The sequence below is a fragment of the Artibeus jamaicensis genome, unplaced genomic scaffold (assembly GCF_021234435.1).
Source record: "Artibeus jamaicensis isolate MK-2021 breed Jamaican fruit bat unplaced genomic scaffold, CSHL_Jam_final scaffold_1031, whole genome shotgun sequence".
Taxonomy (NCBI): Eukaryota; Metazoa; Chordata; class Mammalia; order Chiroptera; family Phyllostomidae; genus Artibeus; species Artibeus jamaicensis.
In genome coordinates this window covers 6555447-6571287 of record NW_026522026.1, presented here as the reverse complement: position 1 = coordinate 6571287, position 15841 = coordinate 6555447, and the positions used below count along the sequence as shown (strand labels likewise).

Below are 15841 nucleotides of genomic sequence, written 5' to 3'. Positions count from 1 at the left end.
GAAGATGTTTAGCGGCACCCAGGCCTCTACCCAGCTAGAAGCCAATGGTGGGAGACAGTGACATGCTCAAAATATCTAAATCAATACAGTTATTGGTGAAAATGAAAAATGTGTCTTTTATTTTATGGAAAAAACTAAATGCACTCTTTGAACCACGCAATACATTCCTCAGCATCTAAGTGCTTTTATATCAGAAAGCCTGTAACGTATTTACATTGGTTGCTATTTCGTGTATGTTTTCAAACTCTCCACCTTGCCTCCCCACTCTGAGGACTAGAACCATGTCCTGTACTTCTTTGGTTCTCTAGAACATGTAGTTTATAATTCTAAGTAAAATATAAGCTTAATAAATATCAGTTCAGATTGCACCACAGTGGAACTGTACTTATAGTCTGCATTTTTTTAATTGTTTAAGTTTAAATTTTTGGAATATTTATTGAGGTGCATTTTGAGTCTTTACAGCTTATCTCTGGGAGAAAAGGCCCATGTTTATAAGAGGACTTAGAATTCTGGAAAATGAAGAGGATGTCTCTTTTTCTATGAAGGAGTCACTAGTGCTCTGGGTATTTCTGTTATTGCTTTTTAAACAAAGATAGATTTTATACTGTTAGAACATAAGAAGGATTTGTATATTTATTCAAATCTGCTCTTTCCATGAAAATGAACTCCTTTCTCTGAATTCAGTTGCTCATAAAGATACATATATAAATATTATGAGGTTTAATGAATGAATTCATATAACATATACGAATTCTTATTTTTTTCCTATGAAAAAATAAAAGTATTCATTCATCTTCCACCAAAATAATGGTGGCACAGGGAAATATAAAAGCCCATCTGTCCTCTGAGGTGTCAAGAAGCACTGTTCTAGGCACAGGGAATACAAACTAAATATTCATGGTCCCTGCCCTCACCTTCAATTATAGGGACCGAGACAGAATGAGTGATGATAATGCTCTGAAAGAGGAACGTGGATGCCAGAAGAGCTGGAAAAAGGAGCTTCCAAATTAAACTGGAGGAGCTGATGAAAAAGTTCCTAGAAGTAATGCCATGAGCTAGGTACATGTAATAGGACAACTGGATTTAACTACATGAAGTGCACAGAGCAGGGAGAGTTGGAGTCAGGAGTAGCAGCATGGCAAATGCACAGCAGCTGAAAGAGTTGGAAGCCCTGGAGAGGTCACAGTGACTCTCTGTCAGGGAGGGAGGACTGGAAGGGGAAAACGACAGGATGAGCGAAATGAGGCTGGGATAGGCAAGGGGCCAGGTCTTAGGGGACCTTTGAAGAAGTTAGCCTTCTTCAGAAGCATGCATCACCACTACACCTATTTTGCTGAAGCATCACTCACAGACCTGCCCTGCCTACAAAACACACACAGAAGAGCTGAGACTCACTCCACCCTTTCACTGTGGAAGGCACCACCAGCCTGACCTGTTCGGGTGCTCCTTATGTTTGACATCCAGATATTTCAAGGTTGCGATGAAGGACTGAGCCTGGAAGCCTCTTGCTGTCCCAGCCACCACTGGGGTGTGGCAGATAGCACTGTCCGTTCCGATGGTAACAATGTTGCTCCGTAAGGGGGTGCCCACATGACCCACCTTGTCTACAGCCTTTGCCACACAACGCACGTGGAACCTGCGGCTGAAGTAAATGCTATCCAGGACCTACCAGGAAGAATAAAACATCTCAGACATACGTATACTACTCAAACAACTCCTTAAAATGTATCTTCTGGATGTTACGACACGACCAATTTCCGGTACAAAATAATCTGTGAAGACAATCTATCATCCATCCATCCACTATGTAAGTACTGACTTTCTACCTGGAGCCAGGCACTATGGACTTAAAGCCTATGTCAGTAAGTCAGACAATGAGCAAGCAGACACACGTGAAGCAACAGTCCAGAGGTGACTGCTTACCAGTGACAGTACTGCTCTCTTTGTATTGTGTGTTAGGCTCACCGTAAGGACCACTCAACTGGTTTTTAGCCCTTCTAGCAAGAGTCATTGGCCTCCAAGTCAATTTTGTTGAGGGCATGGTGTCAGGAGAGATGCTTCTTTCCCATGAGTTCTTGTTTTTCTTTGTTTCCTACTGCTTTCCCTCCTCCAACCCCCACTTAAGGACCACACACATTGCAAGAGTTCCACTGACATGCAGGCTTGAAGTCGAGAACTTGGCTTCTGACACCTACTGGACTTTGAAGGTGTTTCTACAGATTCTTTCGTGCTCCCAGACATAGAGAAGCTGTAAAAGTGCTTAACTCAATCTCTGCAGAAGCAAGGAAGGTCACCAAAACTCTTTAGGTTAGAGAAGCAAATAACAGCAATAATTAATTAGTAGTACTGTTTGCCATAGACCTCCCACAGAGCAAACCTACAAACTTATAAATTCCACCCATGAAAACAACGTTCACTGAAGTCTATGAAAAATTAAAGAAGATTCTTCTATTAAAATTTTTAACAAGCTGCTAACATTTATTTATTTATACATGGACTTAGTTCCGAAGGGATTTAAAGCATCTTACAAAAATGCATAAAATACAATGGCATGAAATAAATAATTGAGGAAATAAAGATAGAGCAAAGAACATCGGGGTAAAAGTATTAGTCACCACTTCACCGCAAGAAGGAAAAATGAGATATAAAGTAAAATTATAAACTTGGTACCTGTTAAAAATGTATATTTGGCCCAGGTCAGACCAAACTCACTTCATGGTTTTGTTGAATGGATAATAGGTTACTTAAACAATATGCTGTGAAGGCTTGCTATTTAAAGTTTTTAATACTATAGAAGATATTTTAAATTTGAGTTCGGCTATGTTGCAAAAGACTTAACCTCCTGTCCTTTCTGAATAGGCTGCGCCAAAGCAATGGCCATGAGTGACCCTGCTTTATCTAAAGCCTCCCATCCATGTCTAACAGCTTTCTCCAAAGTGCAGAATTTGGAAAGAATTTCTTATCCTCTGCACTATAATCCTATCAAAGTGATGCACTTATTTTTTTTAATCCTAACTTGAGTACCTATTTTTCCCCATTGCTTTTTAGAGAGAGAGGGGAAGGGAGAGAGAAATATTGATATAAGAGAGAAGCATCAATTGGTAGCCTCCTGGATGCTCTTGGTCTGGGGATCACTCCAGTACATACGTGCCTGGACTGGGTATCGGGGATCAAGAATCGAACCTGCAACCTAACTTTCTGCCCAGACTGGGAATCGAACCTGCAACCTCTCAGTTATGGGATGATGCTCCAACCAACTTGGCCATACCAGCCAGAGTGAAGTGATACACTTATTAAAGTGAATACCAACTAGGAAAAATTTAGATAAATCCAGTCTGAAAGAAATCTCTAATTTCCAAAATTGTTAAGGGTACTAATTTCCATGAAAAATCACCGAGTGCTTAGTATGCGCCCACTATTGGGCTGAGCCTGCATCTCCCTGCTTTGAGCTCTTTTCCTGAGGATGAACTTGCCGGTGTGACCAGCAGTCCCTGGAGTGCACTACTGCCCAGGCCTAAGAAAACCATTGCTGTTGCTGCTCTCAGGCTGTGGCAGAGGTGCTGGTCTGGTCCCCTAACTTTCTGAGGACAGCAACTGCATTGCGAACCTCTTCCTTTCATGTCCTCCCACAGGACTTTGTAAGATGCTGATCACTCAATAGAATTTTATCCTTTTGTTTAATAACTGGTCCCTACTATGTGCCATCAATGTGCTGACCACTTTAAGATATATAAATGTGGTAGAATGAGTTTATAGCTTACTACTTATTGAATGCATGAACAAAAAGTAATCATTAATTGTACTTACCCGGAACTTTTGACTTAGTATGATATTTATAGATCAATTTTTTAAAAAGATTTTATTTACTTATTTTAGAGGGAAGGGAAGGAAGGGAGAATGAGAGGGATAGAAACATCTATGTGCAAGAGATACATAGATCTGTTTCCTCTCACACCCCCCCAACTGGTGCCCTGGCTTGCAACCTAGGCATGTGCCCTGACTGGGAATCGAACCAGCAACCTCTGGGTTTACAGGCCAGCACTCAATCCACTGAGCCACATCAGCAAGGGCATAGAGCACTTTTATATTTGATTTGCCAATGACCTTTTCAAGTGGCTAAGTGAAAGAGAGATGATTTTGATTTTGCAGATCAGGAAACTGAGACTCAGAGAGGTTAAGTAACCTCTTAACATCACAAAGTTAAAAACAGGCAGAATTAAGATTTGTAAACAGGTTGCCCAAGTACTAGCTTAGTATTTCCTACTACACTATATTACCTTCCTTATACATGAGAATAGAAAGACCGCTTGTACTGTGTATACCTGCTCATTTGTTAATTTTATTACACAAGCCACACGTGGACCTCAAGGGCTCTGACAGAGTGGGGGTGACAAAGAGAAGTACCAGTTCTCTCCCTACATAACCAGGCCCAGACCCCCAGACCTACCATGTGGTTGACACTGGTGAATGGTGTGTTGTCAGTGATGGTCTCAAAGGGAGACCGGGCGCCATTGCCGTCAGTGGGGGCAGCCACTTCCCAGCTGAACTGCACCGACGTCTGGTTGATGCCGGCCTCACTGCAGCGCTCCCTCGTGACAGCATACCTAGGGAAATGGGGGTCGCAGGGGGTGACACAGACCAGCGGATAGCCTGGGGAGGGGGATTTCTTGACTCCTTCCTTGGCAACCTCTTCCACATGGTCATAGTCCGAAAGTGTGACAACCTGCAAAGGAGCAGCAAAGCTTCAGCGTGGGTTTGGTGTCAGGAAGGTCAGAGGACTAAGGCTTCACAAGATTCACAAGATTACTTAACTTTCTGGGATTCCTGAAAATGAAACAGAAGTTCACAACGCTTTTCAAGGCATCCATAAAAGACACTGCAGACCTTAGGCAGTGCAGAAGATCCTTTTACTACCCAGCTAAAAGCTTTATGATCTCATTAGTATTGTTCTGAAATAAGAGCTCTATTGCTCACATGAAAAATACTTTTATTTTCCTGCATGCTGTAACCAAAGCTGTATCATGAACAGCAGTTACTAGTTTAAGATTGTATTAAATTGTTAATGGTAAGCAGTAGCACATTTGGCAAAATAAAAGTAAATAATGGTAGCATAGTTCTTCCATGGTCATACGAGAGATGTATTTTGAAATGATCCTTCTAGAATATGAGACTAGTCAGGGAGGTTAGAAGACTCACTCTGACTGCTTCATTCTTATGGGTCAAAATCCCTTTGGCAACCTCTGGGCATTTCCTTCCTCATTGTAAAGTCAGTGCATTCATTCTGTACATCCCCAAATTGGGAAGCATGGTACTGCATTTCTGCAGACACTTAATTCTATGTGTGTGGCCAGTATGCAGAATAATAGATATGGGGGAGTATTATTTTTTTTTAATTCTTCTAGGTCCTACCAAAAAAGTAAGAAGTTCAATTACGCTGCATTGTACTTTCTGTTTTTATCAGACTGAGGTATGGACATAGTTTGGTCTTACTCTCAGGTTGGAAAGAATTTCTTATCCTCTGCACTACTGATATTTGTGCCAAATAATTCTTTGTCATTGGAGCTGAACTGTGCATTGTAGGATGTTTAGTAGCATCTCTGGCTTCTACCTGCTAGATGCTAACAGTACCTAGTAAGACAGTCATAACAACTAAAAACTGTCACCAGAGATTGCCAAATATTCTGTGGAGTTGGTGGTGGAGGCTGGGGGCATTGCAGGGGAGTGGTTCCCAGGGGAGAACCACGGTGTTAGAGGATCACAGAGGTATAGAGCGCTAGAAGTCCTACTTATGTCAAGTTCTCATCTACCGGTCACTAACACATACGCCGTGGGTCAAGCAACTCACAATGGGTGGTGCTGGCAGTATGAGACTCCCTGCTGCCTCCTGGTCTAGAATCGTCACTGTGGCCGTGGTCACTTCACCAAGAACTGCTTCCACTGGGTCATCTGGGCCAAGGACGACGGAGAAAGATTCATGCCATTCCCGGTCTTCATTGGACAGGATCTCGACTTTAAAAAAGATATGATCCACACCTTCGTCGAGGGCAGAACACAAGGACAGCAGAGATCCTCGTTAGGTGACACACTTAACACAAGTCTTCGTATATTTAAATAGTCCCTTTCCTGTGAGAGGTTTTCTGTGAATGCAGTGGCTGCTGATCACACTGGCCCCATCTCCAAGGGGGAAGTCTGTTTCATAGACACAATTCCACTCGTGGTAGAGGCTCAGTGTTGCAGATTTACTATTCGACACCATACGAGGATTAATGGCCCCTGCCTGACACTAGCTGGCAGTAATAAAAATCTATGATCCAAAATACACTCCACCTTGGCATGAGGCTTTTTTTTTGCTTAATTTTTCTTCCCCTTTGCACTTAGGCACGAGCGCCCGCGTGGTTGAGTGCTTGCATGCAGACGCCCTTCAAAGCTGTCTCCTGAGAAGTGATAAATAATGGCTCGAAGGCTGCCTACTGGGCCAGTCTCTGCAAAGTTGAGAATGTGGTTGGCCCTGAAGGGGGAGGGTTAGAGTCTTAGAAACTCCCTTCCTTTTCTGAAAATGATTCTCTGAAGATGCAAATTTCCCTGGCAGTAAAGTTCCCTTCCTCGTCTCCTACAGACATTTGGGCTCAGTTACTTCTAAGACCTATACCTCCCTCAGATCCTGATGTAGAAAATGAAACAGCAGACACTTGGAAGAGAGATCCTTGTGCAGATGTGGAGGAAGGAGTCTACCTTCCCAGCAAACACCAACCAGACGCACAAAGGACAGAGCCAAAAGCTCTTTAAAGCTTCAGGGAGGTGAGAGAGACATACAGAGACCTGAAAACTCACTTTTGAGGAAGTCATTTTCTCCCTCCACTCGCCAAGGCATCTCTGAAAAGCCCTTGTAACACTGTTGCCCACGTCTGGCTACCTTACAAATGATGCTATCATCTACATAGCCTTTTCACCTTACACTGCTCCAGAAAGTTCTGTGAAAAAAACCTGTCATACAAATCAGCCCCTTCCCTGTCTCACTCCTCCCATCAGATTAATACATCAGACACTTAAAAAGCTAGTTTTGACTTCGATCCCATCTTTCTCTGTTCTCCGACTTGTTTCCACAGCTCTCTCTGTATAAACCTTTTTTTGACACTCCATAACAAGGTACCCTATTTCCTAGTAGATGTCAAACCACTTAAGTACCGAGACTGTGCCTTCTGGATTTTTGTAACCCTGGCCTAAAGGGTCCAGCACAGTGGTTTGTACCACTATTTGTTGAATAGTGGCAGTCATGTACATTTTTAAAAAATCAAGTACTCCTATTGTTAAATCAAATGGCAGGCTAATAATAACCACAAAAATCCTTTAACATTTTTAAAACTTATTGATTTGACAGAGAGAGAAAAAGTGAGAGAGAGAGAAACACTGATTTTATTGTTCCACTCACTTATGCATTCATTGGTTGATTCCTGTTTGTGCCCTGATTGGGAATTGAACCAGCAATCTTGGAGTATCAGGATGACTCTCTGAATAACTGAGCTACCTGGCCAGGGCCAAAAACCTTTTTAAATGAAGCAAAAATGCCAAGATGTTCCAAAGTCAGTGGACTGCTTGTTTTCCTGTGCCATTTTTACTAATTAAAAATGTTGAAGACTCCTACGACCTCAAATGTGTGCTTAAAAATACTTTATGCCATTGGGCTGTTGTTTTCCTCTTTCATTTTTCTCTTCACTGCTTTCTTCAAATAGGAATTATCTGGTTCTTTACTGAATACAACGCACAGACAGGGACTGGCATTCAGTTACCGGGACTGAACTTCAGCACGCGGCTCTTCGGGTAATAATCCACGCCAGACTGGGCAGACCCATCCCGCGTGCTGCAGCGGATCTTGGAGGTCCTGTTCTGATCCCCTCGGCGGATCACCTTCATACTCAGAATGGCCGTGGCATCTGGCCCCGAGGGCTCCCGGACCTGGTACGCAGCTTCTTCAAACTCGATGGTGGGGGCTGAGCAGACACAGTCAGGGGAACAAGAGCAAGTTGGCAAAGCACCAAAGATTCCAACTCCCGTGAAAAAAACACTTGCTATGACAAGAGGGAGTTTTCCACAGGTAACAACACAAAGACAAAATGCCTTATAGTTATGAAAATTAACCAGTATTTACCCCTAGGCAATGCTTGGGGAAAAATTTATTTGTGATTTTGTAGAAGCTATTTCTCATAATTTCTTATTAAAAAGAACACAGTGAGAAAAACATTTTTAAGGACTTGGGAAGTCATGATGCAAGTTCCCATCTACCACAACTCACAGAGTGTTTTAAAAACGTACTAAGGGACTGATAATAAACAACCAGTAAGTATCTATCAACTGATTGCACGGACTAACTCCTTCTCATTTACCATACATGAATTTCTAGGGTTAATAATTTATCTCATTTATACACGACTTCAATTTACCAAATCCACCCCTCATCTCTGGTCCTTCAGATCCTCCTTCCTGACACTGTCACTGCCCCACCCTTAGCTGTTCCTCACACCTCACAGGTTAATTGGTGACGAACGGGTCGCTTTGGTGACTGACAGCAACAATAATTCAGGAACATAAGACTTCCAAACACAGTCCAGGTCAACATACTATTGTCATCGCTAGGGTATGGGTGATGATATGATGATGATTTTTACTAAAAATTTCAATTTATGCCTTTTTTCTATACTTTCTATGCGGAAGGACAAAGTGGTAGCAGTAGAGAGACTAAGATGAAAAAAATCCAGAGAAATTACAAATTTTAAATATATAAAAATATTCAGAAATTTCTAGAGTCACTATTGTTCATTTCTCCCCCAGAAAGTTAATTCTTTCAAAATGTAGAAGATAAGCCTCATTTGAGACTGCATAGTTTTTGTAGAAAGAATGTTTTTTGAAACTTAAGAGTGTTTCTGTAATACAATGTGAATTCATTACCTCTCTGAGCTTCGGTCATTGGGTTTTCTGTGGGGCTGGGAGAGGTTCAGTGTGGGTTTGAACCTGAGTTTCCTAGGGTAAAGGAGTGAATCACATCAAGGCTGACTTTTAAAATTTTACCCAATGTCCAAATTAGTCCCTGATTTTATGTAGGTATAGCATGACTTTTGATATACAGTAAATATTCAATAAAATTTCTATCACTATTTGTAATATTAGTATCGATTCACTCATTAAAAGATCTATTTTAATAAAACAATTATGTCCCAGTTTTGAACAGATTTTGTTTTCCCTGGGCTTGGGTCATTCTTTACTACCAGCTGGTGAAAGGCTCTTTGTCCTTAGGTTAGTAGGCCAAGTCAATGAAAGAAAAGAAAACCGAGAAACCAGACACTTTTCTAAATCAGTTCATTGGATTCAACTGATCCTGATTATACTTCCAATTCTGCTCCTGAACTGCACTGAATTAAATAGTGTTACTTTCTGTCTTAGTATCTCTGTTCTTGCTTTTAATCACACTCATTCTTTATCTCTTGGCAGTGTGTTGGGGAATAACGAGATTAAAAATACCTATAAACTTATCGGAGCTTTATAGAGGGTGATCATTTGCTGCCAACCTTTTAACTAAATACTGCAAAAGACTGTTATCAGTAGGTGCTTTCATAGCACTTTCATTTTACAAAACACTTATAATTACATTATTAGTCATTGTAATGTACAGTGAGAGTACATTAGAGGAACTGTTACCATCTTCATCATTGGATATGGTGATGGTGGCCATGTGGTTCTTCCCAACTCTGGCTCCGCTCCAGTGGTTTCCAAGAGGATGGCCCAGGAAGACCCTGAACTGCTCCTCAGGCTCAAACATGGAGTCATCATGGATGAGGACACTACAGTTCTTCATCTGGAGTCAATGGCACAAGGAAGATTCAGATTGGCAGTGAGATATTAATAACTTGTTTTCTTCTCCTAGAAAATGATTTTTCTTCTTACAGCATCAAAAAGTCAACACAAATTCAAAAGGATCCAAACTATTTACCACATTTTTCGGACTATAAGACTCACCCCCCAAATTTGGGAGGAAAGGGGGTGCATCTTATAGTCTGAATGTAGCTCACCTGGCTAGTAAATGTAGGGTTACATTTACATTGGTGCAATATTAGGTTACTTATGTCATTAAATATTTTACAATATTTTTTGCTTCAAAAACTTTTTCCCTATTTCCCTCCTCTAAAACCTAGGTGTGTCTTATGGTCCAGTGTGTCTTATAGTCCTAAAAATACAGTAATTTACAAAATAGAGTGTTTATATGTAAGAGTTCCTGCCTGCATGGGACCTACCTATATGTGGAGCTGTGTAGGAGAACATTCTAAACCATTCTGAATTATTGATAACAAATTATGAAAGAGAAGATCAAATAAATAACCCACTAATGAGCATGGGTGGAAGATTTGCATGCTTTCCTACATTTTGCCTGAGCTGACCAATACATTTGCACATGTTATGATAGGTAGATTTCTGACGGAGGGGTTTAACTTGTGGATTAGACCTCCTGGAAAGCTGAATAATGCTCTTTTTCCATTGTAAAAACTGAATAGTCTTATAAAGAACTTAGAAAGGCTTCCTGTTAAGCTTAGGTCATCTTTAAATGCTGCAGAATTCCCAAATGTGCTCTCAAATGTTGTCTGTCACAGCTGAAAACTGCTGAGTAACAAAAGTCTCAGAACTTAACCTAAATCCTTATTTGATAGAAAGAAATGGTATTTCTCAAACTGAATATTCTCTACTCAGGATTATATCCTTGAGAAATGAACAATAAGGTCACAACATTTTAGATAATGGAGCCGCCTTGATAGTAGAATCAGGTGATAATTGTAATTATTTTTAGCTGCACCATAGAAAATCCACTAAACCACTGTCTTGCAGAGGCTGTGTGGGTACAGATCAGTTTCATTCTCATACTGCCCAATCATGCTAAGTGCTAGGAGAACATCCCTGTGAACATTTACACGTGGCTTGTTAACCTGTTTTTAAATCTCTGAAGAATGTTCCTTTTTTTCCTACCACGTCTTTCTTATAATAAGAATTTTTTCATACAAAGTATGAATTTAGTGGTAACTCCTCAGGATATCTTTGAAAGAAGACATTCTAGTAAACGGTAAGTTCCAGACATACTGCTTAATAAGCCAAGAAAATGAGGGTTCCAAAGTGTGCTTACGATTGATGACAGGTGGACTGCCATGTGGGTAACATTCAGACTATTAGACTGTATTTCTTCAAAATTGTATTAAATGACACACTGTCTCCTGGATAGGTAGAGAATCCTTTTTTGAACTTAAAACAAATACGGACATGTAGACTCAAAGATAAAGATTGCATCTGTAGTATTTGTGTGTATTTTTCAAAACGCGTTTCAACCTGCCACCAGTAAAATTCTCATAAAATACCTAACTGAGACAGGGCTTTTATGAGTCATAAATGTGTGAAAGACTGAGAGTCCCAAAGAAGAGAGCTATCTCTTTTTTATTGTTATTAAATGCAAACAGAAGAAGAATCTGGGGTGAACTGGAATGGGTAAGGTCTTCTTATGCTAAACTTCAAAAGGGCTAATAATAACCCCCAAATCTGATACATAGGATTATATCAAAATCAAAGACTTCTGTTCAACTAAGAACACCATGGTCAAAGGTAATAGATAAGTGAGAGAAAGGGCACATATGTTTATAAAATCTGAAATGTCTACCTGGTAAGAAATTAATATTTACAACATACAAGAAAGCACAGCAGATGGGTAAAAAACACAGCACTATGATAAAATAAGGAACAAAAAAATTGAATAATAAATTTCACTAAAAAGGAGCTCAACAAATTAACAAGTGTTTAAAATATATTAATTAGAAAAATGTGATTTAAAACAAGATGTCACTTTCGTACATTCGATTAGCAAAAAGTCAAAAGAGGAGTAAGAGTAAGTGTTGAAGAGGATGCGGGGCCACAGCAACACTAGGATGTACTGCTGGGGACATTCTGGAAAGTATTCTGACACTATTGGGTTTTCAAAATTAAGCACGTGCATGCCCAGCAGTTTGGTACAGCAATTTGGCTGTTGGGTATGTATCCGAAGACATCCCCACTCACATCTGTGAGTGGACATGTATGAGGCTGTGCACTGCAGCATTATGAGAGCTGGCAGTGTGTTAGGAGGTGATTGGAGGCTATTGCTGTGGTTCCTCTCTGTCTGCTGCTGAGCCTGGGTGGTAAGCATAGTAGACGCACGTCACAGAACAGTAAGCAACAGTCTGGAGCAGCAGATGCAATGTACACATAAATGACATGGGTGAGGAAACATATTGCTGAGTAAACACAGTGAAAAGTTTGAAAAAGATATAACTGGGTGATAGTTTTATGGAATAAAAATTATGCACATAAAATAACAAGCATTTTTTAAGAACAAATACAAATGAAAAGTTACACATTAAGTGCAACAGACTCAAGAGCTCTGAGATAGGGAAGGGGATGTGGCTGGAGAAGAGGGGTGAAATAAAATGAATAAACAAAGAAAATTTTAAAAAGGGCCTTGAACCAACCAATGAGGACTTGTGCTTTGAACCAAGGGGTACAATTGACTCAGCTCTCTGCAACTGAGATCCAAAAATGGAAATATGTGATTCTCATTCAAAATATATTTTTGACACACACTGAGACTGAGTTGTAGGCTTTGAGTCCGATGCAACCACACTCAGCGACTGGAGTTTTTCAGGAGTTCCCATGAACTGGGCGTCACTATTAAAGTACATTGCCAAGAGGATACTCTACTGACTTGAATCTGCAATGTCAGCCTGTTTGGTCCTCTAAGGATGTGCGTTGCCCTGGGACAGGAGCCCAGGTATTAAAGAACTGCCTGTTCCTCCTTTAGGTAACCCTGGTGGAGCATCTTCATTTGTAGTGTTGTTTCGAATGAGTAGGAGCCTCATTTGACTCTGTTAAAGTCCAAAATATTACATATCATCTAAACTTTCCAACTCAACCAATGATATATGTATTTGGTTTTAAGTGAAAGACCAAGAAGATAGGCACATAGAATGTATGACTAAAAATATTATGAATTAATAAGCAACTTCCTAGGATGTTCATACTTTGTCTAAATTACTTCACTATGGACAAATGAAGACATCGAAAAAGAAAAGAATCTCATCTTTCAGCAACCACGAATCCACTTACTTTCTCCCCCTTCAGAAACGTAATCCGTGAAGAGTCTGCATCTCTTCTCTCCTCAAAGTCCTCCATGACCCGAGCCGAATGGCTCCGAGTATAGCACCTCACTGACGACTCATAGCTCAGGTCTCCACTCCGAACGATAGGCACGTGCAGAACACCCTCCTTCTCCTTCACAAGGAGCACATCCTTGGCAAACTGCATGCTGGGCACTGGGGTGGGGGACAGAAGGGAAGATGGAGGCACTGTTAGAGGGAGCCACGGGGAGGGGGCCACAGCCCTCATTAGCTCGCAGCCGCCACGTGGCAGGAGGGCTCCAGGAAGGGCCGCCCTAGGCTGACAAATCACAGGTGGTTAGCTGATTTCAAGGCATGGTTGCAGCTCTCAGGAAGAGGGAACTGTTTCCACTGTGACTATGGTTCCAATAAAATAGAATAAATCAATTTCACACCTGCTTCTGCCCAGCTTCAGTGTGTGGGCACCATCTCAAAGCAGACAGGTAGTAATGCAAGTGAAGAAATGGGCCGTGTGTAGGAAAAGTTTTGATAGAGACTTGAGTACTCAGAAATGCTCTCTTCCTTCTAAGGCTACAGCAAGGAGAAGAGCACAAGCCTGCTGGTACTCGGCCACCCATGTCAGTCCCGGGGCTGGGAAGACAACAGGGCAGAGATGGGGTGTCAGCGAGGAGGGAAGAGCAGGCCCTGTGTAGAGGAGGTTGACTTCTAGCTCATCTCTTGTTGGCAGATTTTCCCATTTTCAAACAAAGCAAGATCTCCTGTCTGGATTTTAATTTCCTATCTCCTAAATTTTAAAATAGCAACCAATTAAAATAGGAACAGGAAACTACATATAGGTCAGAACTACTTGGGCCAAACAAAATATCCCCATGTGCTGAAATGTCCAGTGGGCCCCCAGTCTGTGACTTCTGCCACCTGTTCTCTTGTAATTCCCAAGGTCTCATTTGACTTTAGGGAGGGACAGTAGCCAAATTGTGATAAAAAAAAAAAAAGGCTTGGGAGTAAACAGGCTTGAATCTCCATCCCAGCCATGCTACTTATGAGCTGTATGACACAGGGCAACCGACTTAGATTTCCTGAGTCTTGGGTTTTTTCAATGACTGGGAATAATATCTAACTCATAGAGTTATCAGGGGTATTGAATTTAACAAGATTTTGTGTGCATGATCCTCAGTGCAGTGTCTGGCACACAGCAGGCACTCAAAGTCTGGTAGGAATTATTACCATGTGTTTATATGGCCCCCTATTCCAGGCTTCTCAATGTCAAGGTCATTTGTTCCTCCTCACTTCCTACAATGCCTACAGTAATGCTCTACATTCAGGCATGTCTCCTTCCGAGACCAACATTTTGTCGACGGCCGGTTATTAATTTCTTAATGAATAACACAAAGAGGCAGTCCCTACAGTCATACATTAAATCAGTCTCTGGGGCTACAGGAAGCCGACTCTTTAGCTGCAGACACCCACTTGCTGGCTGTGTCCTGGGTATGCCCTGCCACACCTGAAAGGAGGGAATAGGAAGGGTGAGCACCCAAACATTCTGCCAGGATATATGTAGAAAGCTGTTTGCCCCACTGCTCAGAACTGTTGGCATTAGCAAAATAAAACAAACTCATGATCTGAGCTAAGCCTAACAGTTATCATTTTATTAGTAAGAAAAACCCAGAAGAAACCTCTTAAGAGAATGCTGTTTAAAGGAAAATTAACACCTTTAGCATGAGGCTCTGGACAATTACCATTTTGGGCTCTGCTGTCCAGTAAAATGGTCTGTGCTGTTAGAGAAGTGAGTGGCAGTGACCCGACCTAGCACAGAAAGACAAGAAGAAAGCTTGTTGCCGAGTAAAAAGCAACACAAGGCAGAAAGCTGTTCTGTTCATGGCAGATTATCTAACGCTTGGGATTGATTTTTCTCGCTGGCCTGACAGGCATCAACTCAGGCGAGAGTTAAAAGCTACAGTGGTTCTCTTTCATTTTGCTGATTGTTTCCTTTGCTGTGCAAAAACTTTTTAATGTGATGTAATCCCATTTGTTTGTGTTTTTTTTTTGTTACCCTTGCCCAAGGAGACATATCAGAAAAAATACTGCCACAAGAAATGTCTAAGATTTTACTGCCCATGTTTCCTTTTAAGATATTTATGGCATCGAATCTTATATTTAAGTCTTTAATCTGTTTTGACTTTATTCTTGTGCATGGTGTAAGAAGGTGGTCTACCTTCAATTTTTTTCATGTATTCGTCCAATTTTCCCAGGACCACTTACTGAATAGATTATCTTTACCTCATTCTATGTTCTTGCCTCCTTAGTTGAATATTAATTGATCATAAAGATGTAGGTTCATGTCTGGGCTCTCTATTCTGGTCCATTCATCTATATGTCTGTTTTTATGCCGGTAGCAGGCTGTTTTCATTACTATGCGCTTATAGTATAGTTGGTATCAGGTAGCATGATTTCTCCAACTTCATTCTTCCTTCTCAAGATTGCTGTGGTTATTCAGGGTCCTTTGTGGTTCTCTATAAGTTTTTGAAATATTTGTTTTAGTTCTGTGAAACACACTATTGTTGTCTTGATAGGAATTACATTGAATCTACAGATTGCTTTGGCTACTATGGACATTTTAATAATGTTAAGTTTTCCTGTCCATGAACACGGTGTATGCTTCTACTTAT

At 41.0% G+C, this 15841-nt stretch overlaps 1 protein-coding gene across 2 annotated transcripts in view; it reads right to left on the bottom strand.

The window, feature by feature from the left end:
* FRAS1 (Fraser extracellular matrix complex subunit 1) overlaps window positions 1-15841 on the bottom strand; it is a 420604-nt gene that overhangs the window by 30488 nt on the left and 374275 nt on the right. For both annotated transcript variants that reach the window (XM_037147065.2, XM_053655680.1), the window contains 6 exons: window positions 13165-13370; window positions 9691-9847; window positions 7788-7988; window positions 5846-6033; window positions 4448-4723; window positions 1433-1665 (listed from right to left, as the gene is read on the bottom strand). In XM_037147065.2, the coding sequence (XP_037002960.2) occupies window positions 1433-1665; window positions 4448-4723; window positions 5846-6033; window positions 7788-7988; window positions 9691-9847; window positions 13165-13370 (1261 nt within the window). The remainder of the gene's footprint in view (window positions 1-1432; window positions 1666-4447; window positions 4724-5845; window positions 6034-7787; window positions 7989-9690; window positions 9848-13164; window positions 13371-15841) is intronic.